This window comes from Siniperca chuatsi, linkage group LG10, assembly GCF_020085105.1.
Source record: "Siniperca chuatsi isolate FFG_IHB_CAS linkage group LG10, ASM2008510v1, whole genome shotgun sequence".
Taxonomy (NCBI): Eukaryota; Metazoa; Chordata; class Actinopteri; order Centrarchiformes; family Sinipercidae; genus Siniperca; species Siniperca chuatsi.
Window position 1 is genome coordinate 28,955,319 of NC_058051.1, and position 25,142 is coordinate 28,980,460.

A 25,142-nucleotide genomic window follows, 5' to 3' on the forward strand; every position below is an offset into this window, starting at 1 on the left:
GGGTACAGAAAATCTCAATCTATCTCAGAAGTTCTAATTATGAGAAATGGAAGTCAAAGTTACGAGAACATTTCTCCAGTGTGTCTTTCTTTAATGAACACACTTCTGTAGTATTTAACATCCTTTTGAGGCTTAAATTCAAACTGCTGGATTTGAGTTGAAATCGCTCTCTGCTTTTCAACTATAAATTCCTTCTTGAGGGGTCCTGCCACTCCATTTTTTCCAGCAGGATGTCAGTGTTTCCGACTTTGTGACATCCCTGGAACGCAGCATATCACGGAGTCTTAACCCAGCTTTTCTTGTCTTGCCCTGACATGTCAGAGATGGTATATATGGGTATGTGCAGAACCTTTTAACACTGTGCAAACCAGCTTGAGGATGGAAAGATAAAGGCAGAGAGAGTCTGTAATTTTTACATTTCTGAAGTGTTTTAGCAACACTGAGATCACGGCTGAGCATGTGTGGGCCGGCTGCATGGATGTATAGGTGTTAAAGGTGTGAAGGTGCAGGTTGTCTCGGTACATCTTTAGTCTCTGGGCAGTGAAATGCCACCTGGAGGACTCTGTAGTTGGAATATCGAGGTGATTATTGGGAACAGGCAGGTTGTTATTAGGTAGACGTCTCTGAAAGTGTTCATTTACAGGCCTGTAGATAATGTGTGGTTCCAGGTGACACCTTTTTCTATCTGGGAAAAAAAGACATGCAGACGACTGCTGAGCTCTGACTGCTAATAAGTTGCCAAGATCATGTTTTAAAGTAAGGACTTTGAGTTTATTTCTCTCACAGTTTAAATCACAGCAGCAGATCATTTGAGGAATTTACAGGAGGCTTACAGGTCAGTTAGCCCTGGGCTAAATGTGACATTTGCTGCTTAGATATTCCCACCCTTAGCCTGGGGCTAACAAAACCCCACTTCAGACCAGGCTTATCTCTGTCTTTAAAAGGTTATTTTTGTGCATTTGTCTCTGTCAGGACTTTAAGTCCTGGGTGAAGATGATACAGTAATAATAATAAGTAAATACAAGCACAAAGTAATACAAGTTTAAGCTATTCCTATCCCAGTGTAAGTGTGCAAAGCCTTAATAGAGGATGTCTATAAGTGTACACTATTATTTATTTTTATTGTACAATTCATCCCATCTTGCCCTTTTCACTCTGTCTTTGAGTGGCCATTTGAAACAGCTATAAACACTTTTGCCTTTACACATTTTCAGATGACCCTTTGTACGAACTAGTGCGTTTCAAGCATACCGAACGTTGTGTTGGAGGATAAAACACTCAACAGTGGAAAATTCAAAGCCTCTGCTTTGATAGACACAGTATCGCTTTCAGCCCTTATAATTCAACAAGACACATTTAAAGAGGCGTCTTGTTTTAAACAGTGAAACCAGAAACTGTCAGAAAATGTTCTCACTGAAATCGAAGAGGAGCTGTGAGAGTCTTCCCTCAGGAATTCTGTCCAGGAATTCTGAAGGAAGAGTAGACGGACATTCCTGAACCCCAAGAGAGAGAGACAGACAGAGAGAGAGAGAGAGAGAGAGAGAGAGAGAGAGAGAGATTCATTGCCTCCTCCAGTGTGATATTCCTCCATGCAGAAATTCAAAAAGCATGGCTTAACTTTTCCCATTCAAAGACCTAAAACATGTCCCAACCCTCACTACAGGACTGTCTGTTTTCAGTTTGAATACAGTAGAGCTATAGCATCATATTAGATGAGGGGAGCATTGAGGAGCCGGGGGTCCTGGGTAACCTCCCAAACAGCTTGTACATGGCTGCTACATGTGGTTAACTGGGGCTACCGACACTGTTGTTTCTTCAAGACTGTCCTCATGAGAAAAATGACAGCATTTGTCATTTCTTTAAATGCCTAAAACGGTACCTGACAAGGACCTATGGGATTTTTGGGCTGCAACTAACAGTATATTTCTCAATTAATCTGATGATTATTTCTCAATTTAACTGTTTAGTCCATAAAATGTCAGAAAATGTTAAAAAAAAAATAAATTCTGTCACAATGTCCCAAAGTCCAATGTGATGTGTTGTTTTTTCTGATCTGCAATCAGAAAACATCACAGATGTTCAGTCATAAAAGGCAGGAAACCATCAAAATAGTTGCTAACTAATTTTCTGTCGATCAACTAATCAATTAATTGACAAATCGTTGCAGCTCTAATGTGATTTATGATCGATGTCTGTCAGAAGAAACCAGGTTACACAGGAAATCAGACGATGCCTTTCCACTAGTTGTTGTAACCTGGTTACTGTAAATCTGCAGCAGCAGGTCAGTAATCAGATTTCTCCCCTATCCCGAGTCAGAATTAATATAAATAGTCAAATTTGATTGGTTATTTACAGTATTTATACTTCCAGAGGCTACTTTGTGCCAGTTTTCAGTTTAAGTCTGCCTTTGGACAGAATTACTTTGAGCACAAGGATATGTTGCTACATGTGATGATCGCTTCGTTCGCCGTTTAAGATATCAAGTTACTGCAGAAAGCTGACTCAAACCTGCTTATTAAGTTGAATGTAAATGCACTGAATGTTGGATTATTTTAACCATGACCATAATCATTCCTTAACCTTCATCAAGTAGTTTTTTGTGCCTAAACCTAACCAAACACTCATATGGGTCGCTTTGAAAGTCAGTGCCAAAAAAACGGCCTGTTTAGTGCTTTAGGTTGGCAGGACTTGTTGGTTTCTTTCTTCTTCTGATGGCACATGCATATATCATGAGCCACTCGTTAACAAACTGTCGTCTTTTTAGTGTGTTTGCCAATGGAAGCAAGAATCTCGGTGTCTATTTAAAATTCATTACCTGTTGAAAGTGTGCGGATGCCACCGGAATCTTCTGATGACGTTGTGAGCAGTATAGCTTCATTGCAAGAATGCAAATGTTCCATGCATCCTCTTGTGACGTGCACTGCAGATTGGAGCTTTAAAGGAAAAAAACGTCATTCTTGATGATCAAACCAACTTAAAAATTTGGCATACATTGCATCAATCACGACATTAAATATATGTATATATATATGAAAATGATTCCTTTTGTAAGGGACCTTTTGCAACATTTTTGTTTGCTGACTGTACTGAATTGCGACACATCCGTTCTTTTTTCACATTTATCAGGTCATTGGTGTCACAAGAATACTTTTTATATTAACGAAGCTGTTCTGAACATGATTCTGAGAGAAAGGAAGATAGATTGAGGGAGGTGGAAAGAGATGGAAAGGGAGGTATAGATTAATACACGTTCAGGGAGGATTAGGGAAGGAAAGAGAGGTACAAGAGAGACACTGAGATTGACTTGGAATGTGAGGAATGACCTTCGCACTCTGGGAGCTGTCCAAGCCCGACACACACACACACACACACACACACACACACACACACACACACACACACAGAGCCACAGAGCAGTTGCTCTCCAGAGAGATATACTGTACAAGAAGTGACTCAACTTTTCACTTCTTTCTTCTACTGGGAATCGTGTGTGTGTGTATGTGTGAGTGTGTGTGTGTGTGTGTGTGTGTGTGTGTGTGTGTGTGTGTGTGTGTGTGTGTGATTACAGCAGCTGCTCCTCAGCCTGGCACCACTGGATCTGTCTGCAGAGACGGACTGAGACAGATTACACACCGACTGACAGATAATAAGAAGAGTCAGTGGAAACGGATTAAATGGAAGGATTATTGCCATTGAGGTGCTTTACATGGGCAGTGTCATTAAGTTTTTACATTTTATATCCTCTTCATGTTAAGTTTGACACTATGACATGCAGGAATCTTTCACTTTCATCCTTTTTTAAAGATAAATGAACTCTGAATGCAGACTTGTAAAAGATGTTTTAGGATCTGATAGGATGAGGTCTGGAGCACAGTTATAGTTGAAGCTTTTTTACTCTAAGAAAGATGGGCTATTTGTCAAAATGTTAGCTGTACCAACCAAAACTATGCACTCCAGACCTCCTCATCTCAGATCCCGTCTCATTGTCCTGTGTGTCATGGCACCTGTTGGCTGATGCACTGAAAAAGTTTTACTTTTTGAAGAATTTTCATTCAGTTTGTGTTTAGTTGTTGTTTAACTCAGAAGTACCTTGAGAGACAAGATGAGGCAAAAAAAGAGTGTACTTCCAGGTCACTTGCTATCTAAACCCTGCAGTCCAACCTGGCAAACCAAAAATGTCTATAAAATGCCCATCGCAACTCCCACAGCCCAAGGAAGCATCTTCAAATTGCTCATTTTGTCCGACCAACTGTCCAGAACCTCAAAAACCCAATGTAAATTGATATAAAACAGAAAAAAGTAGCAAATTTTCACATTTAAGAAGCTGGAAACGGTTAATGTTTAGCTTTTTTGCTAGAAAAATTACTTAAACAATTGATCAATTATCAAAGTTGTTGGCAAAAATTGCTGTCGATGAATTATCAATGAATCGGCTAATCTTTTCAGAATACTTACAACACGTCCTCAGACCTAAACGACAGAATAGGTTGTTTGCCGATGACACCCCAAACGACATATATGACCGTTTGAGCTAGTTACTCTACCTTAGTTCCGCTACGTTAGTTACATTATTAAGTCACGTGACGTAACTTAACTTATGTATGTAACTTAATTTACGTATGTAGCGTAAATGTAGCGGTTTCCTGGGTGAAAGTCCTGTGTTTGTCACTTTGTCGCTCTTTATACTACCTCACCTGACTTCCTCCTTTGCTTACGTCATAATTCCTAGAGACCACTAGAGGTTGCCGCCTAATAATAAACGTAAATATGGGTCGAAATACGGTGCTTGAACAGACGATTTTGGGGGAGGACGGTCTGCCTATGCGATATATATATATGTTGTTAAAATAATCTCCCGGTGAAGGGATGCAGGAAACAAGCAGAAACACTCATGACCACGGAATGGTCCTTTAAATCTCTTCCATATACAGGACTGACAGATGCAACTGCACCTCCGTCTCTCCTTTACAACACTGCCATTATTTCCTTAGCCCTGTCTCTTATCAAGCTGTCTTACCCTCTTTCTCTCTCTCCACCTCTAGACACATTCCCAACACACACACACACACACACACACACACACACACACACACATCCACACACTCACTCTCTTTTCTTGACGCCCCCAAGACGCCAGAATAATCTGCCTATCCGCCTGGCTTACTGTAAAGAAATATCTCACACGTGTTTCCACACACACACACACACACACACACACACACACACACATCTGTTGGTGCTGTGTGTTGTCAGAACATGTAGTTGGTGTCACTGTATCAGCGTGTGAGCTGTGATTAAAGAGCCTTTTCTCCAGAGACGCAATCTTTGAAAATTTGGATTGATTCCAGTCCATTTAGAGCCCATTCAATGTGCATTAGTGCAGAAATTGGTAGTCAATTAATCTGTTAGTTGACTGACTAAAAATGTATCTTGCAATTCTGATAATCAGTCAATTTATTCAAGTAATTTAACAACTTTAAAATACTAAATATTTGCTGGTTTTAGCTTCTCAAATACAAGGAATTCTTTTGGGTTTTCATGACTTTGGGCTCCGGGAACTTGCGATAGACATTTGTAAATATTTTCACACTCTAGTAACACAAAATGAATTTAAATAATCACAATAAAGTATTCTAAAGTCAAAGTCACTCACTACATTTTTTTCTGGCTTCTTCGCTGAAGAAGGCGCTACAATACAGACAAGAGCTTTGGAGAAAGCTCGTAAGTGAACCTTAAGGTGAATATAAAAGATACTGTATGTGTTTCTGAGGTCAAGAATGAACCTTCATGCTCAATATTACATAACTAGTTAGGTAAAAATGCCAACAATGAACTGATTCCAGCTTTCAAAATGTGAATATTTGCTTCTTTTCTAAGCAAATCTGCTGAGAAAACAATCAGCAGATTAAGCGATAAACAAAATAATCATTGGATTTGGATTCAGGTCTGCATTCAGTACTATATTCTGCATTTCAATAAGTGTGCAGTACTTAATGAGTTATGTTAAGAAACCCTTTCACTAATCAGTGTTTAATTAAATCTCATTAATGCACTGAAGAGGCTTAGGAAAGTGTGGGAGACAACGGTGTGCTCTCTCCAGAAAGATCCTCACACACACACATTGACACACACACAGTGATGTCATGAATTGACTGGCGGCAGTTCACAGCTTTGTGTTTTTTTCTGCTGTGGTTTTCTGACACGAACATTTATCAGCTGTCCAACCTCCTCTTCTTTGTCTATCTGTCTGTCACACACTTCTGATTTCATTTAGATTATTGCAGCCAAAGAACAGTTGATTAGATTTTGATGTTGATCCAGATGTGGATTCCAGCCATTAGATCTTTATCATCTCTTAACATTGAAACCCATGGAAGCAGACATTTTTTGAAGCCCCGAAGGCACATTTGGATACTGAAGAAATCAATTTAACTTGATATTTACATGATAGAAATGATGCGTTTGAGTGGAGTAACAAATCAGAGAATTGTTCAGCAGCGTCTCTGTGCCTCGTTGATGTCGATCACAGTTTCCTTGTATTGTCCGACCAACAGCCCAAAACCCAAAAATATTCAATTTACTGTTACAGAAAACCAGCAAATAAGAAGTAGAGGCCGATGAATTTTTGGCATTTTTGTTGAAAAAATTATAACTATTTATTTGATTATCACAATTCTAATCTAATTTAGATTAATCTAATCGTTTCAGCTCTAGATTGAGAATATATAATATAAATGTACAAAAAGTTGTGGATTCAGCATTTTTTCCATAAAAGGTAGTGAAATCATGACCAAAGCTTTGACTTTGTCTCAGCAGGTGCCATTTAAAGTTGATCCGTCCACTCTTATCGCTCTCTCTCTCTGCAGGGTTTGTAAATGTTGAAGCGTCTCGTCCCTCCTTCCGTCATCCCGCCATCCTTCCCTCTGTCCCTTTGTCTCCTGTCTTATCGCCATGGTTACCCGACGCACCGGGAATGTGGTGCCACCAAGGAATGTGGACAATTATTAAACCAGCCAGGGGCCAGACACACACACACACACACACACCTGCATTCCTCAGATGTATGTGCACATCAGTACATACGTATCACTCGGGCATATACAGTATACGTATACAATTTACATTTTAACTTCTTGACTTACAAATAAGGCACACAGTTGAAAATGCTTCAGGTAGTAAAGCATGGTATATTATGTCACTCATTACATTTTGAAGGACTTGTATGAATACTAAGTAGTCAGGAGCAAGTTCTGTCGATCAGCAGAAAAATAATCAGCAGCTGTTTTGTGAATCAATTAATCGCTTAATTTGTCAAGCAAATATGCCAAATATTCAGTTTCTCAATGATGATTCTCCTTTTCTTTGGTTTGTGTGATAATGCCCTGAAAATCTTTGGATTTTTATCGCACAAAACAAGCAATTTGTTGACATCACTTTGGGCCTCACGCATTTTTTTTATATTTTCTGACAGTTTATAGACTAAATGATTAATCACTTAATTGAGAAAATATTCCGTAGATTAAACAATAATGAAAATAATCGTCAGTCGCAGCGCTAGATTTGGTCTATGACAGCTTTAGGAGTGAGGTGAACTTCGATTCCCAGCGGACATTGCTGTAAGAAACATCCAATCACCAAGCTTAAAATTCTGTTGCCATGCGGCTAACAGCAGGATGTAGCTTGCTTTTGGATTTTGGGTCTATTTTGGATCAGTTTGGCAACTACGTGTTGTTTTTTGTTCCTTGTTGCAGCGATGCTGAAGCATTCTGAATATGCTTGACTTCTCTGTACAAAAACGGGCGCTGAGGATCATATGTGCAATCATATTTAGAGCTATTCAACAGAGGAAACTGATTACATCACCCTGCGTCACTGGAAACTATCTGAGCTGTTGTTGATACAACTCAAAGAATTTTGGTTACATGCACCCAAACCACAACAATTTTTTAATCTATGTGTTGCTGCTATTCATGAGGTTTTGACTTGGAAAGTCTATTTGGCTGCACAGTATGTTTGATGTTCAAGTGTTTTAAGTTGTGAGAAAGGTATGTTGTCTTGTTCCCTCTTCAGTAATGGTTGATGGTTTTGTGTTTTTTGCATTTCAGATAAAAAAATGGTGGACGATAAAAGTAAAACAATTATTTATTTTTTTTTAAAGGCTCTGACATTTTTAAAAACATCAGCAAACGTCACAACTGCTGAACTTTCAGAAATTTTCCATGTATAGATTTGTGATATTTGCCATTCGTGTGTGTGATAAGTTCACCAGTAAACCTCAGTAATGCTGCAATCTGTGGTTTGTGAATATCTAGTCACTTGTATGTAATACAGTAAACAATACAGAATAAAAAGTAGACCCTGGGCCACTCTATTTGACTCCAGGTTTCATAACCGGTCCTTCTGATTATCCTCCTCTTATCCACTCTGCACTCCGTCTGTCATCACAAATCATAAATAGTTGCAGGTCTTAACCTCTTCATGTATTGTTTTCAAGGGCATAGCAGTTGTTAAAGGCCCTGTCCTGCGAGGTTACATGATGAAGTAACGCTTGTGTCTTTCGTTGGCTTACTAAGTGCACTTTTAGGACCGCGTCCGCATGTTTGTGTGAGACAAAGTGGTTTCGAGACGTCTTTGATGGCTCGACTCTGTGCTGAGTTGTGAGGATTGGGCTGTCACAGAGAGAAGCTGCTTCAACGCTGAGTCATAACTTTAATTTAATTAAAAGCGTTGAATTAAATAGCACTTAAACCTGAGTTTCTTCATGTGTTTTCGCCATTGCTATCCAAAAAAAACTTTGTTTCCATAAATGTTTTTAAGTATTGTTTTTTTTCCAATATCTTTCTTATTCTCTCCATCAGTTTCTCTCCCCCTTGTTTGACCTGTTGCTGGCTGACCGTTGCCATGGTAACAGCATGGTGGGATGGGATTCACAGGCAATTCAGAGAGGCTGACCTGGGAGGCCGCCGCTAATCCATAAATCCTGTGGAGGTGTGTGTGTGTGTGTGTGTGTTTGTGTGTTGGTGGAAAAGGGGGTCAGCAAAACCTTTTGTTGAGAGAGAGTGTGTGTGTGTGTGTGTGTGTGTGTGTGTGTGTGTGTGTGTGTGTGTGTGTGTGTGTGTGTGTTTTTTGACCAGGCAACAGACTGATTCCCACTGAGAGCTGGAGACAGACAGCTGAGAGAGCGAAATGGAGTAGTGCAATGGTTTGATTTTGCATTTTAGATGTTTTACTGTACATTCAAAATCTAAATACAGCACTTATCAGTGTGGCTACAGGTGCTATGTTTAATTTCAATATAATATGCATAGCATTATATAAACAAACCTCTCTCCACGTTTGATCTCGTTTTTTAGATGTGAAGTTCATTCATCCATGCAGGTGGGAGTTTTTGTGTGGAATCGGAAATGGCTGTCTTTAAACTAGATGTAAACAGCTGGCCAAAAATATTAGATGTAGGGCGGAGCTTGGTGACAAGAGCAGCAAGTGTAAATACAGGCAAAGTGGATTGCTGCATTTATAATTCAGCTTTATACTCGTGTCACTACCTGCTGTCACAGAAGCTTAAAACTCTTGCTCTGTTGGCTTCTGGTTTTTTGTCTTAAAGTGATAAAGTCTCCCTTCAGTGAATCGGTGCTAAAGTTCAGAGCAGATCACCTGATCTCTCTGCATGTTCAGCCGTGTGTTTTCAGTTAGAAACATCTTTGGATTAAAGGATCTGCTCTGAACTTCAGGTTGCTCCCTGAGCACATCAAACCCTGGAATCAGAGGAACGCTTCTGCAATTCTTTTCCAATATCTTTGGCCCCCGAGGGACGTATAGAGGCCTCGCTTTCTGTTTCCTGTCCTTTTAGATCTCTTTCAGGCACACATACATTCACACACACATATGCTTATATACACAATATCTTTGGTTAAGCTTTTACTTGTGTTTGAAGTAGAAACTGGACAATCTTCTATAGAAACGTTAAAGTGCACATAAAAGTCTCTTACGGGTCTCGACTGCAGAGTTGTGATATACATGTTGACAGATTTTTCTCAACAATTCTTTTCTATACATAGACAAAAACAAATGTGAGCAGAGTAGGAAGGAATTAAATGCACATTTCCATCTTTACCGTTTTAATTACATGAAGTTGCAGAGTTGCAGACTGACTCATCAATAGAAATGGTTTTCTCTGTTTTCTTGTTTGAGAAATGATCTAAACCATGTTGGAAAGTTTTCAGTTGGGTGAACAGATGGAGATGGATGGATGAGCCTGAGTCTTCCTTCAACAGAGAAAAGATGGCATGTCCCTCTCCTCCTCCATCCTCCTCCTCTCTCATTCATCAGCCTGAAACACACACTTCTGGCATTCCACAGTGATGGAGTAGTACTAGTTTTTGCAGGTCTTTATGTGTGTGTAAGTGTGTGAATGTGTTTGTGTGCTGTGTGTGTTGTCATCACCTCTGACAGAGCTGCCTGTCAGAAGGAGGAAGTCTGGAGATCACAGGCCAAACTCCGGTGATGGATGATCAAAGAGTGTGTGTGTGCGTGTGTGTTCGTGCCCTGATGAGACAAAGACCAGCTAAATGCTGAACTTGTAACAGTGACAGAAAGACAAATTGGTTGGTTCCTGGATCCAAAGATTTGAGCTCAAATGATACTTCAGCAGCCCAAGATTTCTGAGCGTGCGGACTGTACGCACAGTCGCCTGTCAATGTAGAACAAATGGGACCGTGTCCATGTTGGAATATAGACAGCCATTTAGCGTATAAAATCTAATGTTGCATCTTAGAACAGTTGTGTCAGGACTACACAAAAACATTCATTCACTGAAAGGAGGAAAACATCATAAGATAGGGACAGTTTTCTCTGTCAAGTGTACTGAGGCAACGCAAGTGGAAACAGAAATGTACTACTTGCCTGAAATCTCTCAAGAAGTTTCCTGAAAACACTTTAATGACAGTAAAGGTGTCCTTTTGTGAGCCATAATACTGACAAAAAGATTGTCTGCACAGAAAGTTTAAAAAAAGCTGCCTAAAGGCGCAAATCACATAAACACAATGTCCTCGGTTCAGTCCCAGTCAGGGACTATTGCATGTCAAACCCCCCCCCCCTCTCCCCATGTTTCCTGTCTATATCTCTACAGCTGTCAACTATCAAATACCCCAAAAAAGAGCTAATTTTCAACAAATCCCTGGTGGTGCGAAAGCTTTGTTTCAAAATAATCTGAAATGTCTCTCGTCTCACTGCTTCCTCCCTTTGGGTCAGATGGTGTCATCAGATGTTTCAAAGTGCTGTCATGTCGAACAAGTCAAGTGTGTAACGTGTCCTAACCTACTGCAGGTTAAAGCTGAGGTGCTGGAAAACGATACTCATCTGTACCTTTCTGATCCAAGATTTTGAATCAAATATTGTTTTAAACATATTTGGGGGGGGCTTTTATTCGAGGTTTGACATTAGTGAAATGACGGGGGAAATGAGGGGAGAAAGAGATGGAGAACGGGGAGCAACATATGTAACAAAAGTCCCTGGCCAGACTCGAACCAGGGAGGTTGCACGTCACGGTCTTCAATCTAAATCTTTAAAATGTGATTAAAATGATTGTGATTGATCAAAACCAGAAACAGCTGGCATGTAGAAATGTTTCTCTAAAGATATTCCTCTCTCTCCACTTGCTCTATAATGAAACATAACCTTCATGAATAAAAAGTAGTTATTATATCATTAGGTATCATGGGATCAATGAATATTTTGGCATCATATGCTTTTATTTATATATACTTTAAATTATCATATGCTGCAATCAAGAAGGAGCTCTGTCTCTCTCTCAAACACACACACACACAGATGAGGTGTAAAAATATGGAGGTGTTTGTGATTAGTTATAATGTTATTATGTGCGTCATTGTGTTATTTCAGTGTGTTCTGTTTCAACTGGGGAGCATTTTCAAGGTCTGACAGACAAAACAGTCCCGCTGAACTGCTCTCGCTGTCTCTCTGCCCATGAGAGCAGTTTGTCATCGCCGTCTAACCAGCTTCAGGGCCTTTCAGGAAAGAGAAGAGGCTGCAGACAGCCGGCCAGGCGGGCTGAAACCAGAGAGCCCGACTGAGAGTGTGATAGAGGAGCATCTGGTGCTCATTAGTGACAGGAATCGGCTTTTTGACAATAACTCGTAACGTAGCATGTAACATGACATAATAGATCAGACGTGCTGTAGTTGGTTTTGACGCGATGTCTCTTAGGAGGGGAGAAGTTTCACAGGTCGGCTGTTCAGGTCACCGCAATGGTTGATTGGTTTTATTAGAAGCTGGCAGCTCGCTTTTCCTTTTTCACCACAATTGTCTGTTGTCTTCGATTAGCTTGTCTTGTTTTCTCCTCTCTTTACATTCCTTTTTTCCCTTCATTTCCTATCTCAATCTCTCTTTTCCTGTCTTTTCTCTTCTTTTTTCCCCCTTTACTTTCCTGTTTTTCCTTACTTTCCTTTTGTTTCATATCCTAGTCTTTCCTTGTCTTCCTTTCCTTTTGTATCTCTTCCTTTCTTTTCTATCCTTCCCTTTCTCTCCTACCTTTCCTCGGCCATTGTAATGTTACAGTTCTAAATAATTTCTTGCGTCTTGTGTCATCCTCTCGTACGTCTCTCTCTCTCTGTTACCATGCGCCATCTAGCAGAGCAGAAATGTTCAGATACAAACAAAGGTAGCTATGTTTGAATATGTGAATAATGTGAATTTCTTCTTCTCTGTGTCTCTGCAGCTCTTCCACGTCGCCTACGTGTTGATTAAGTTCGCGAACTCTCCCCGTCCGGACCTTTGGGTTCTGGAGAGATCCATCGACTTTGGGCAGACCTACCAACCCTGGCAGTTCTTCGCCTGTGAGTAGAAACGCACATACACATATACAGTATATTCACCTATACAATATATACATACATATGTGTGACTCCAGATGGCTGATGAAGACGCAGTTCGCATCAGATTCCATCAGCATCACTTCATGCTTTCCTTCTCAAGGGTTCGGCTTAATTCTCCCTCTAATCTCAGAGTTAAACAGCAGCCCTGAGAGCAGGTGGCTGATTGGTTGGTTAGTTTGTTGGACAGGCCGGGGGGGGGGGCTCTAAGATTTACATCATAGAGCTGCCAGCTGATTGGCTATGGCAGCTGTCAGTCCAGGTGGGCTGCAGGGGAATTCCAGGCGTGTCTGCCAACAGGTTGCTGCTGGATGTTCACCTAAAGAGTAAAAGAGACAGAGCCTGACAGATGAGGCAGACCCAAATCCCCTCTGTGTGTGTGTGTGTGTGTGTGTGTGTGTGTGTACACACGTGTGCGTGAGAGAGAGAGAGAACAGATATATGACCTGGCATTAATTAGCATTATTGAAAGCTTCTCCAGGTGTCTGAGATCACAGAGAAATTAACTCTTGACAGTTTGATGGACATCTTTAACATGACATTCTTTAAGGTGAATTCATTAAACTTCACTTTTAAGCTGATAGTACACCACAGCCTGGTGAATACATTACTGTAGGCATGCTATATACTCACAGGGACTCACTGTCTGTTTGATCAAGTAGCATGAAAGTTGTAGATCTTGAAATTCCTTCTATTCGAAAAATGATGCAAACAGTCAAAGTAAAACAAAACTGAAACCAGTCCCGATAATCACTGGTTTCAGATGACAGCATTTTTAAAATTTCTGTGCATAATGTGGTGAACAAAATGACATCTAGTGATGACGCATCAAATTTTTGTTTGTAGAGTATATTATATATAAACCCTTGCGTAAGCGTGTGCTGGTGGCGAACATGTTCAGCTTTCTCTGAGCCGAGTTCTTGCTTTCAGCTGTTTAGCAGGTGATCTATATTCTGCCCTGAAATTTTCAATTTTCTCAAGTAGCCAAACGTTCTTGGTCCTGCTTCCTGGACTTACGACAAACGATGAGCCACTGACAGCTGACCTGAATGCTGCTAACTGGAGCTAATGATCAGCTCAAGTTTACAATTGGGCCTCTGGTGCCAGAACAGGGCCTCTGGTGCCGACTGCCTTGGGAGAAAATGTTCCTTTACCTTTTAACCCTGAATATTCAACTTAATAAGAAAAATAAATTTGTTAAATTAAATGAGATACTGTTTACTGTATATTTATCAAAATAAATACCAGCCCTTTTTAACAGCCTGCTCTTGACCAGTTTGAATAAACTTTGTAGAATCACATGACGACTGTAGAGCAGACTTTCTCCAATATGAAACACTGGTGTCAATCTACAGTGTCTTATAGTCATAGGGAGGACAGGAGATACGTGTGTGTGTGTGTGTGTGTGTGTGTGTGTGTGTGTGTGTGGTAAATAGTACGGAGTAAATTAGTGTTGGCCTCAAAGCTGTAAATCTCAGAGCTATTTCACAGTTTTAGTTTGAACTGCCGCAGCTGTTAGCTGTACACACACACGCACACTCCAAGAAGGTTGGATTTGACATTATAAAATCAATCTCTTCTTTGTCTTGTTTTCATGGTCTTTCACTCTTCTTTTGTGTCAAGAACAAAATCTGAGACAAAGTGAAGCTATTCCAGGAATGTACACCGTGTCTTCATGAAGAAACAATGTGACTTAAACAAGCTGAAGTCCTGTTTCAAACTGTCAAACACGCTTTTACAGTTTGATTATTCCTAAAAGGCAGAGGATGGTTTCGATCAACCAACCAGCGTTTATACGATGAGGTGAAATGAAATAAGATTAACTTAAATGAAGACTGACCTCAAAACTGCCCCACATACCGAGGATCTTTCTTAGTCCGCCTTGACCTGTACTACAGTTTCATTTACTTACTGGTGATTAATTGGTTGCACCAATAAGAACATACAATAGAGAATCATCCTCAACTCAACTTTATTTATATTGAAACACTGAAACACAACACAGGAAGACAGAGAAGGAAAGAGAGAACCATGAAGACATGACATTTTTTTTGACATTTCATTGAGATTCAACAAACCTTTTAGACTTTTTTAGTCTGATCATATTTTGTTAAAGTGGCTGAATCTCGAATGAGTCGTATTACTTTAAGAGGGCAGTTTAGAATCAGGACCAATTAGTGGGTCAACAGATTGATTAATTAATTAGTTGATAATGAGTTAATTGTTTAAGCAATTTTACAAGAACAAAACGCTCTCCCCTGCGTTATTAATATTTTATTTTCACCACTCTCCCTACAATATCTCATTGTAATATAACACTATTGATTGGTACAATTCAGTTTGCCATTAATGTCTAAAAGTGCACAAAGAATTTAAGATGGTGTACACCAATTTAGACCTTAATGTGTTATTGGAATAATAATTTTCTTTTAGCTGCCAAATCGCACAATAGCAGTGGAAATAGCATTTTAACCAACAGCTGCCACTGTCACTTTAAATGACACATTTACAGTTTTTTGACACATTTTACTGCTTTCTGTTAATATGTATAATAAAGTTATGGTGTAGGAAAGTGGAGAGAACTTCAATCACTAAAGACTTTCATACAGTCCCTTAGCTTCTCAAAAGTGAGGATTTGCTGATGTTTTTCCCTTTTTATGTCCCTGTAAATTGAATATCTTTGGGTTTTGTAATTTGGGAATTTGTGATTAGCATTTTCATAGCCTAAATGAGTCATTGATTAATAAAAATATATAGTTGAATTGGAAATCTTGGATTTAGATCAGAGTTTTATAGTAGGTTAGGCTTAAAGAGTGCCATGCAGAGTTAGTGTAGTCAGTGGAAGCTGATGATTGTGCATTCCAGCTGTTGTGAAGCTGAAAATACAGCTGAGGTATATTTAAGGTGGACTGCATAGACCTCCACCGAACTGAGACCCTCCTCTAATTATCACACTGAGAAGCATCATTAAAATGCCACAAGATGGTTCACACTCGTCAAGTTTAACATGAGGGGATGTTCGCATGTTTGCAAAAACTGATTATAAGCTTTTCTTTTGTGTGTGTGTGTGTGTGTGTGTGTGTGAAGCCTCCAAGAGAGACTGTATTGAGCGTTTTGGACAGAGGACCATCGAGAGGATCAACAATGATGACGATGCCATCTGCACCACCGAATACTCGCGTATAGTCCCGCTGGAAAATGGAGAGGTGAGTGTTTGTGTACAAAATACTTTTCTTTAATTTCTTTGTCCATAGCTGTAGAGCTGGAACAATTAGTCAGTTAATATATTAGCTGATCAACAGGAAAAATATATAATAACTTAATAATTTAAGTCATTTTTCAAGCAAACATTCCCTACTTCCAACTACTCAAACGTAAGGATTTGCTGCTCTTCTTTATCTTATGTGAATGAATGTCTTCAAGTTTTGGACTGAATTTTCTGCATTTTATAGATTAATAGATTAATCGGGAAAAGAATCAGTAGATTAATAGATAATGAAAATAATGGCTAGTTGCAGCACTGCACAGCTGCTGTTTAGATCATTTTGTGGAATTAGGACCTAAATATCTTCAACATGTCCATTCAAACGAGTCTCTAAAGCTGTTTTCACACATATTGTTTAATTTCATATATTGTTCATTTATTTTTTCACATTATTAAACGTTACTGTATAGCCAAAAGGCTTTTTTTTTTATTGTTATCCTTAAATGTATATAAAAGTAACAGGACATGAGAATGCAGAGCAATTTAAAAAAATAGACATTATTAACACATTATGTACAAGTCAGGAAAACAATCCTGCAGCATTATAAGTACAGAATCACAATAGACATGCATTTTGTCTGTGCCATGATATCATATTATGAATATCTTATAGTTGATTTGGTTGATATCATCCTCTGCTGGTTTGCAGGACTTTCCCAGGCTGTAATGTTTATATTCCCACACCTGTTCTTTAGCTGATAATGCCTTTGTCCTCCTCCCCACCTCTTCCAGATCGTGGTGTCCTTGGTGAACGGTCGGCCCGGGGCGATGAACTTCTCCTACTCACCAGTACTGAGGGAGTTCACCAAGGCCACCAACATCAGGCTCCGCTTCCTGAGAACCAACACGCTGCTGGGACACCTGATGGGCAAGGCGCTCCGTGACCCCACTGTCACCCGCAGGGTAATACAATGCCACAAAACGTTCACCTTGTAGGCAATGAATTAGCACTGATTTGTTGATATCATGTTCTTCCAAAATGACTGACTATAAACTTCCGTATAATATATTTTTTAATGACAGTTTGTAGCTCCAAACTTGAGTAAACTTGAGAAAAGTTTTGCATTCTTGAATGTCCCTTAAATTTCCCTTTTAAATAGCTTTACAGTCAGAACAAATAACTATTTTATTCACACAATCACAAATCTGTATATTCTGAATATTCTGTATCTGCTTCAACTGAACTTCATTGAAGTTATATGAGGTTTTAATTAAGTACAATATTCAAACCCAAGTTTTATGGCTGCAGAATTACATCAGATGAAAAAACTATGCTCATGTCTTGTATATATTTTATATATACATTACATATATACATTATATTATTGTATATTTGGAATTTTTTGAAACAATAGAACTAGTTTGACGTTTTGGGAAATATATTTATTAGCCAAGATTGTAATGTGAAGATTGATTCCACTCATGTCTGTGCGTTTAGTAAGGAGCTGGAACCAGGACATAGTTAGCTTAGTGTAGCTTAGCATAAAGACTTTTTGTTATACCACCTAGCTCCCACTAAAACCACAAATTGGCATTTTTACATTTCTGTTTGTGTACGAATTAAACAAACAAGATACAACGTGTTAATTAATGAGGTGCTGGTAGGTGGATTTTTCAACATTTTGGACAGACCCAGGCTAGCGATTGGCTAGTGCCCCCAGTCTTTATGCAAAGCTAGGCTAAACATAACTTAAGACATAAGAATGGTATCAATCAATTGCTGCATATGTTGGCACATTACCGCCAGCGTAGATCAGTGGAATAGTGTGACACCATTGGCAGGAATGTGTATCGCGTCACCCACGTGTCGTCTTTTAACTAAAACATTATATATGACAACATATTGATGATAATAACTCATGTTGTGGATTGTGTTTATTTTACAGTATTACTACAGTATCAAAGACATCAGTATCGGAGGACGCTGTGTGTGTAACGGACACGCTGAGGCCTGCAACGCAGAGGACCCCAACGACCCCTACAAGTAAGATACAAAGTTGTACCGAACCATCATAAGATCAGTGAATATCACACACACACACACACACACACACACACAATCAGGGAATCAGATTGCACTGTCATGACTCACACACTTGTGGCAAACCAACATTATTTTGACTGGATTTTGTAGTGTAAGTGTGTGTTTCTGTGCGTTTTGTTTGTGTCCTCGACTGAACAAGGATGCATGGAAATCTTGGTCAACACAGCTGGTTGTAAAAATTATTTATGTTGTTTAAGGTGACTCAGACACACGTCTACCTGCTCCAACACACACTCACACGCATTGAAACACACTGCAAAAAAAGCACATTACAAAATTCATATCACCCAGCTATGGCTCTAAACTGAAGCGCAAGGGTTTCAATTATTCTTGGCTGTGGTTTCATTCTGTGCCAGTGCTGTCTGTTCTCATCAGCAAACCTACCTGTATACATACCTGTAATGCAAATAAGATACAAGACTTGTTACAACCCATGAGCCTGCTGAGAAAACAAAGGAGCAAAGGACAGAGTAAAGCCTGACATTTCAATCAGGAAAACATTTGAATGCATGAAATGAAGAAACACTTTCATGCACTCATCTGCAACATCTTCCAAATAACTTTTTCAAGTCAAATTCATGCCATTAGTGTCAAATCTCAAGCACAAAACCAAGTCAAGTCAGAACAAATGAAGGGTCTAGTACCACCTTGACATCTCAAATGAATTAAAATATCTCATGCTCTGTCAGTGGAATATTTTTCTTCAGTAGGATAAAAGCCAGTATCAGTTTTGTTTTCAAGTTAATATCACACAAGTTTAGAATGCGAATTCATTCACATTCATTGACTTTCTTGTTTCTGCCTGCACAGTCATTCTACAGCATCCTGACAAGTCTAGTCTCAGACTTTAATTTTGGAAATAATCAGAAGAAGAAGGAACATGAGGAACACGCATTGATCATAACAAAAGAAAGCGTAACACTCCACTAATTATGTGGCATGTTTGATCAGATGTAGGTGATTGTGAATGTGTGAACAGTGAATTAAGCTGTTCGGTTAGCTCCACCAGCTAGCCTGCCTACACTGCAGCAACGAAAGTCGGTGTGACGTGTTGTTTTGGTCTTCAACCGAAGGTCGTAACTGGTGAATATAGAAATTTAGTTTCTGGTATATGTGAGCAATAATGCGTAATGAGGTTTCTTGATATACGACATCAATGAACAAGGCTGAGAACAGCATCACAGGAAGTGAATTCAAGTTTCAAGCGATCGAGGCCGCTGTATTGTCATTGAGTCATTGAGACGTGATTAAACATATCAAATATAAAAGTACCAAGTATACAATTTTCAGATTTATTAGGAGACAAAAACAAAAAGGCTGAAAGAAAAAAACTGTAATATATAAATAAAGTAGTAAGCTGTGAAATATAAACATCATTTTAAGAATAGATATGCAAGTGAGAGTTCAGCAGTCCAAAACCCAAACCCAAAGATGCTCTTTTTATGATCACAAAGGACAAAGAAAAGCAGCAAATCCTCACAGTTAAGAAGCTGGAATTTTTGTCAGTTTTGCTTGAAAAATGACTTAAATGATTAATTGATCATCAAAATTGTTAATTAATTAATTTCCAGTCGATCGAATAATCGATTAATTGACTTGTCGTCGGTTCAATGGCTAGGTTTCTTTAACTTGTAAGAACTGGTAAGGTAGCACAAAGCAGAAATGCTGTTGCTATGGTTACCTGCAGTTTAGTATTGACTACTCACTGATTTAGACTGGTGCTTAAACTATGTTTGCAGCGTCCTATCGTAACATTTTTACTCTACGCTTTTTATATACGTTTGTTATGTAGGTTATTTTGTGGCCATGGTGTATTTCCTTATTAATCGAAACACACAGCAAGAATAAAGCGGTTTATTGATTTAATTTAAACACTGAGGAAGAGAAAAGGTGCAAGGACAGGCGGGGAAGAGATGAGGAGTGACAAAGAAGAATGATGGGAAGTGGTAGAACAATTGTTATTTTTCTCAGCATGTTCATGCAGTTTTATGGGAATGAAACAGCTGGAGGTGGAGAGGAAGACTTATTTTCTGATTACAACTTCCATATAAATAAACGTCCTTTATTTAGTTTTTATTGTTGAAGCAGAATAACAAGATGGAGCTTGTTTTAATACATGTGGATGTACTGTAAACTGTGTGTGTGTGTGTGTGTGTGAATTTCCACGTAAGTGTAGGTCTCTCATAAAAGGTGGAAGTGGGGAGTATGTGATTAATTTAATAACATGTGTGAATGTGTGTGTAACTTGTGTGTGTATATGTGAATTGCATGAGTACATATGTAGGTGGGTGTGCAGTTTATTGGTGTGTGTGTGTGTGTGTGTGTGTGTGTGTGTGTGATTTTACAATAAGCCATCATTACTGTCAAATCCACCATGAGTCATATAGACACACACACACACCTTGGCGTGAACAATCACACATCCGCCTATAAATATTTGTTCTCTGTCTGTCTTGTTCTGTGTGTATGTACACACACACACACTTTTATTACGTGTCACCAATTTTCCTCTCTTTTACACACACACAAACATCAAATGATCACACAGGCATGAACACACACACTTGTACAGACTTGTTGAAGGTATCTGGAGACAGTCTCTTGTAAAGCCGGTGATGTAGCTCTTTCCATGTTGTTGCACATGAGTAATTTGGGAATTTGGGAGGAGAGGAGGGATTTTAGAGGGAGGAGAGGGAGACGGGGGGAGGGGTGGTGGGATTGTCAGATAGTTTGATGTACAGTTGAGGTGAATTTACTGCTGCTGGGAGGCGTTTACACTGTGACCCCGACAGTAGATACAGAGAGACAGGTGGCTCTATTTTGTGATTCTACTGTAAATCAGCGGTTGTTAATCTGGGGGCACGATCTCCCCACGGGTGGTAAGACAATATGTGAGATGGGGGAAAAATTAAATAACTGTTGTTATTATGAAGGCTCTTATTTGTCTCAGCATCCGACAATTTTTATAACTTTCCCAAACCGACATTCACTCCCACTTCACACAGTGAATGGCCAAATGAGCTCTACTACTTCCGTCACTTTTTATCTTTACAATGAGTGCAACGCATTAATGCCCTCGAGAAGAGACTGTCTGAAAATGTGCGCCATTATCCCCATTTGTATTGATAATCACAACTCGCCCCTCTCTGTGATAGCTGGCTTTTCCTTTCTCCTTTAAGATGTTGTCAGATAACATACTGTACAAACTTCATACTGAACCCTTAACTGAGCCAATTCTGCCTGCATAATGTTGGTATGCCTAAAACTCAAATCTGCATTCATGACATATTGTGAAGCTGTCTTCATTTGTGACGCTCATTGCTGTGGTGTTTTCTACACCGCATTTCCCAGAGAGCATCTCTCACAGTGTGGCCGGGACTATGAGTTCTTCATTTTACTTTTCTTTTTTTATTTTACTTCAAATGTTTTGTCTTAATTTTATTGCCAAATGATCTGGATTTGGAGACCAGTTGACTTTCTGTGCAGTAAAGAGCTGTGAGATACAGAGGTATTGAACAGCAGCTTAAAAAACCATCATGACCTGGATCAAGGGTAAATTACTGAAGTGACATCAGTCACAACTAGCAGAAGAACATATTAATTTACATTATCAGCCCAGAATGGGTCATGTGCTTGTTTCTTGGCTTGGTGTTTAAACACTGTAGTGGTGAGTCCCTCGGGGGAGACAGAGACTTTGAGATCTACTGTTACACTATAGGCAGAGGCTGCAATAATTCTCCAAAAGTCATATCTGCGTTTGAGTCTGTCTCTTGTGACACTGACCAGAGCAGAGTTCAGCCTCAGACTCTGTCAGGTGTGTGTTTGAACTAAAGCAGAAATCTGTTGAAATTGAGCTTAACCTCTTGTCCTCTGCGTGTCTGTCAGTATTTGTGGCTGGTTCGGAGCAGACCGATGTAGAGGACTGTGTGTTCGATAGGTCTTTGTAATATATTGGGGGGCCCCAGTAGTTACTGGAAGAAGACGTGTGTATACTTTCACATATCTGCTTGCGTGCACACACATCTTAACACGCTCATTCAGGAGACCTTCTCCCCTAGATGTGCAACATGATTTTAGCTGAAGGCAGATGTCAGATTCATAAAAAACTTTTCCTTTGTCCAGATATTTGTACTTGCTCCTTTCTTTATACATTTAAACCAACTTAAATGCATACTGTGGACAATTTAGAAGATGAGTTTTCACCAGTAAATGATTCTAAAATGACAAATTGAAATATTCCCGGCTTTGTAGAGCTGCTTATGTTAATGCCACCAAAGTGGTACTGACAGGTTATAAACAAATTGTAAGAAGACGATGGAATTTGTTGCAGAACTTGTTAGACTGACATCTAAAATGTCTTCCAAAGCACAATCATGTGTAATTCAAAAAAGTGTAAAATACACAGAGGTGTTTTAATGGCTCTAGTTTCATAGTTCAGGTTTCAGTATGTGTGCTTTAATCTCTTTGAAACACCCTCAGTGTAAGCCGAGGTATATATTTACGCTACAGAAAGTGTTTATACTGCCATGATGATGTATGGCAGTTTAACGGAGAGTGTCTGTAGGCTGATGATGAGTAACCCACAGAGAGCGTACAGTCAGCCTAAATATACAGTACCTCCTGAACGATGATATTATCTGGAGCCCTGGCTTCACTCCCTTTATATTTGATTAGAGGGCTTTAAGGAGATTATAGTAATAAAGCACATTGATACTCATCTCTTGAGAATACATTTTGTATAATCCATTGAAGCTGCATTTACTGTATATGCTCGTAAGGGTAAGGAAATATGTGACGTCCAGTTTGTTCTCCTCACAGTAAATATGTTTATACTGTAGATGTCATGTTAATAATATAGAGGTTGAACTCAAAATGTAACCAGAGGTTATAAATGATGCTTAGCAGGGCCAAGCAGGGTATTTTGTAATCGCAGAGGCAACTATTCAGAGATACAACAGCTGCAGCCTTGATTGAAAACATGAATAAAAAAGATACGTAAAACATAATTGATGTAGTTTATGATAATTTTACTCATCTGGACCCAAACATCGAGACACAGGTGAATAAACAACAAGAATCAAGCGTGTAATAATAATTTCAGCTCATGGTTCAATGTAATAATTCTAAAAAAGTTTTTCTGAAAACAAACTTTTACTGTCGAAAATGTCATAAATGTTCCCATTTAACAAGCAACAGGAGAATAAATAAGTAAATCTGTTTCAGCACATTAGACATACGTGTATGTGCAGGCATCATGTTGGATCGCGTTGTTGCCAGCTGGCTGCTTGTTCTGTTCGGCACCATTTGGTTTCACTTTGCTGCATCGCCTCCAGTTCAGGATCAGAGCTCAGAGAGGTGAGACTACATCTGGCTTAATCATCAGCACAGCTGGTGTGTGTTTGTGTGTATTTAAGTGTAATTGTGTAATTGTGCCTGAACCTGTGTATGTGGGGTTGAAAAGAAAACAGACTTTTCCTTTGGGTGTCAGCAAAGTGTCGGGATAATAACAAAGCATAAAGAGGAAGGAACTGCAGAGGAAGATACGTTGAGTTCTTGTGCTTTTTTGTAAATCCTTTGTGAGTACATACATTCTATTAAAGTGTTGACAGAATGGAGAGAGGTAGAATAGAGAGTTTTTAGGTGACGCACCCTCTGGCCAACATTTCGGAAGTAACAGTAATTAGCATAATACTCAACAAGACTGCAAAACAAGTCAGATTTGGTGCTATTTGATGCTGAGACTTGATCACTCTCCCAATAATAAACCTGACTGATTTTGTGTTAAGATGATGGTATACTATGCACTAACTCGAAGCAGACTCAACTATTAGGTCAAATGTGTGTCCAATTGGTATCTGTTTATTATTGCATCTCATCTCGTTATGAATGTAATGACTGGGTGACAGTTCAAACGTTCGCCTCACTAACTAAATATATGGCCTTTTGTTGTGTGACGTAGCGCCACTGCTCGTTTTCCCTGAAAAGGCGGCCTTTTTTCAGGCAATTCCACTATAAAACGTAGCAGGAATCTTTGCTATGTGCTTTTTTTTTGTTAATGTTTTGGAAGTTATTGTTAGAAATGAATGTAGGCTGGGCTACAGTTGGGAAGTTAAGCATTTTTCCAGTGCGATTGTAGCATTTGTGTAGGCTATGCAACTTTGTAAAAGCTAAGGTTAGCATGTTGACATTAGCATCAATGTCTTTACTAAAATTAACCTGCTGGCTAGTTTGCTAACAGGTTGACTGAACTGCTTTTACTTAAACTCCAAGAGCGTTTTAGAATATACACTAAAGCTAAAGGGATAAAACAGTACAACCTGTTGTGTCAGACTTCAGTTTACCTTATAATGTTACCAATCTGATAAAGAGCCACTAGCTTAAACAGGTCGATCTGGGGCTTCTACTTCCACCAGGCTATAGGTCTTTTGCCATGATGGAGGTCCAGTTCTCCAATGGAGTGGTTCTTAGATTTATTACACAGTTGCAAAACCTCCCTTGTTGGCTAATAAAACAATAACTCACAAATTCCTCTAAGTTCTTAGAAGAAAGAAGTAAGAGAAATACAGAGAGTAAAAGTTAGGAAAGCAAAGGTTAGAAGGGAGAGGTGAGTGGAACCTGTTTCCCCTCCTGAGCGCTAATCACAGTCAGCTACAATCCAGACATACTTAAGTGAAAGAAAAATTGAAAGAGAGAAAAGACGTGGATGGATTTCACCTTTAGATGCAGCTGTTTGGCTTTACCAAAGACTAGACTGAGCTTCAGCAGATAGGCAGTGTTTAACTTATGACTCATCTGGGTTTTTCACACATAAAAGAATGATTAACCTTAATGGAAAAAGCAATCACTGAGACATGAATCCTTTCAAACTGTTTAAAGTACTCTTCAAATATAATCTCTGCTCTGTAGCTGGCATTTAAAGAATTAAGGTTGTGATATTGCAGTG

The 25,142-nt window shown here is 39.2% G+C and overlaps 1 protein-coding gene across 1 annotated transcript in view; it reads left to right on the forward strand.

The window, feature by feature from the left end:
- The window catches only part of lama5 (laminin, alpha 5), a 120,516-nt gene that overhangs the window by 31,450 nt on the left and 63,924 nt on the right, over positions 1-25,142 (forward strand). Inside the window, 4 exon segments of the mRNA XM_044210147.1 lie at positions 12,737-12,854; positions 15,978-16,096; positions 16,888-17,058; positions 18,042-18,139. Of these exon segments, the coding sequence (XP_044066082.1) occupies positions 12,737-12,854; positions 15,978-16,096; positions 16,888-17,058; positions 18,042-18,139 (506 nt within the window).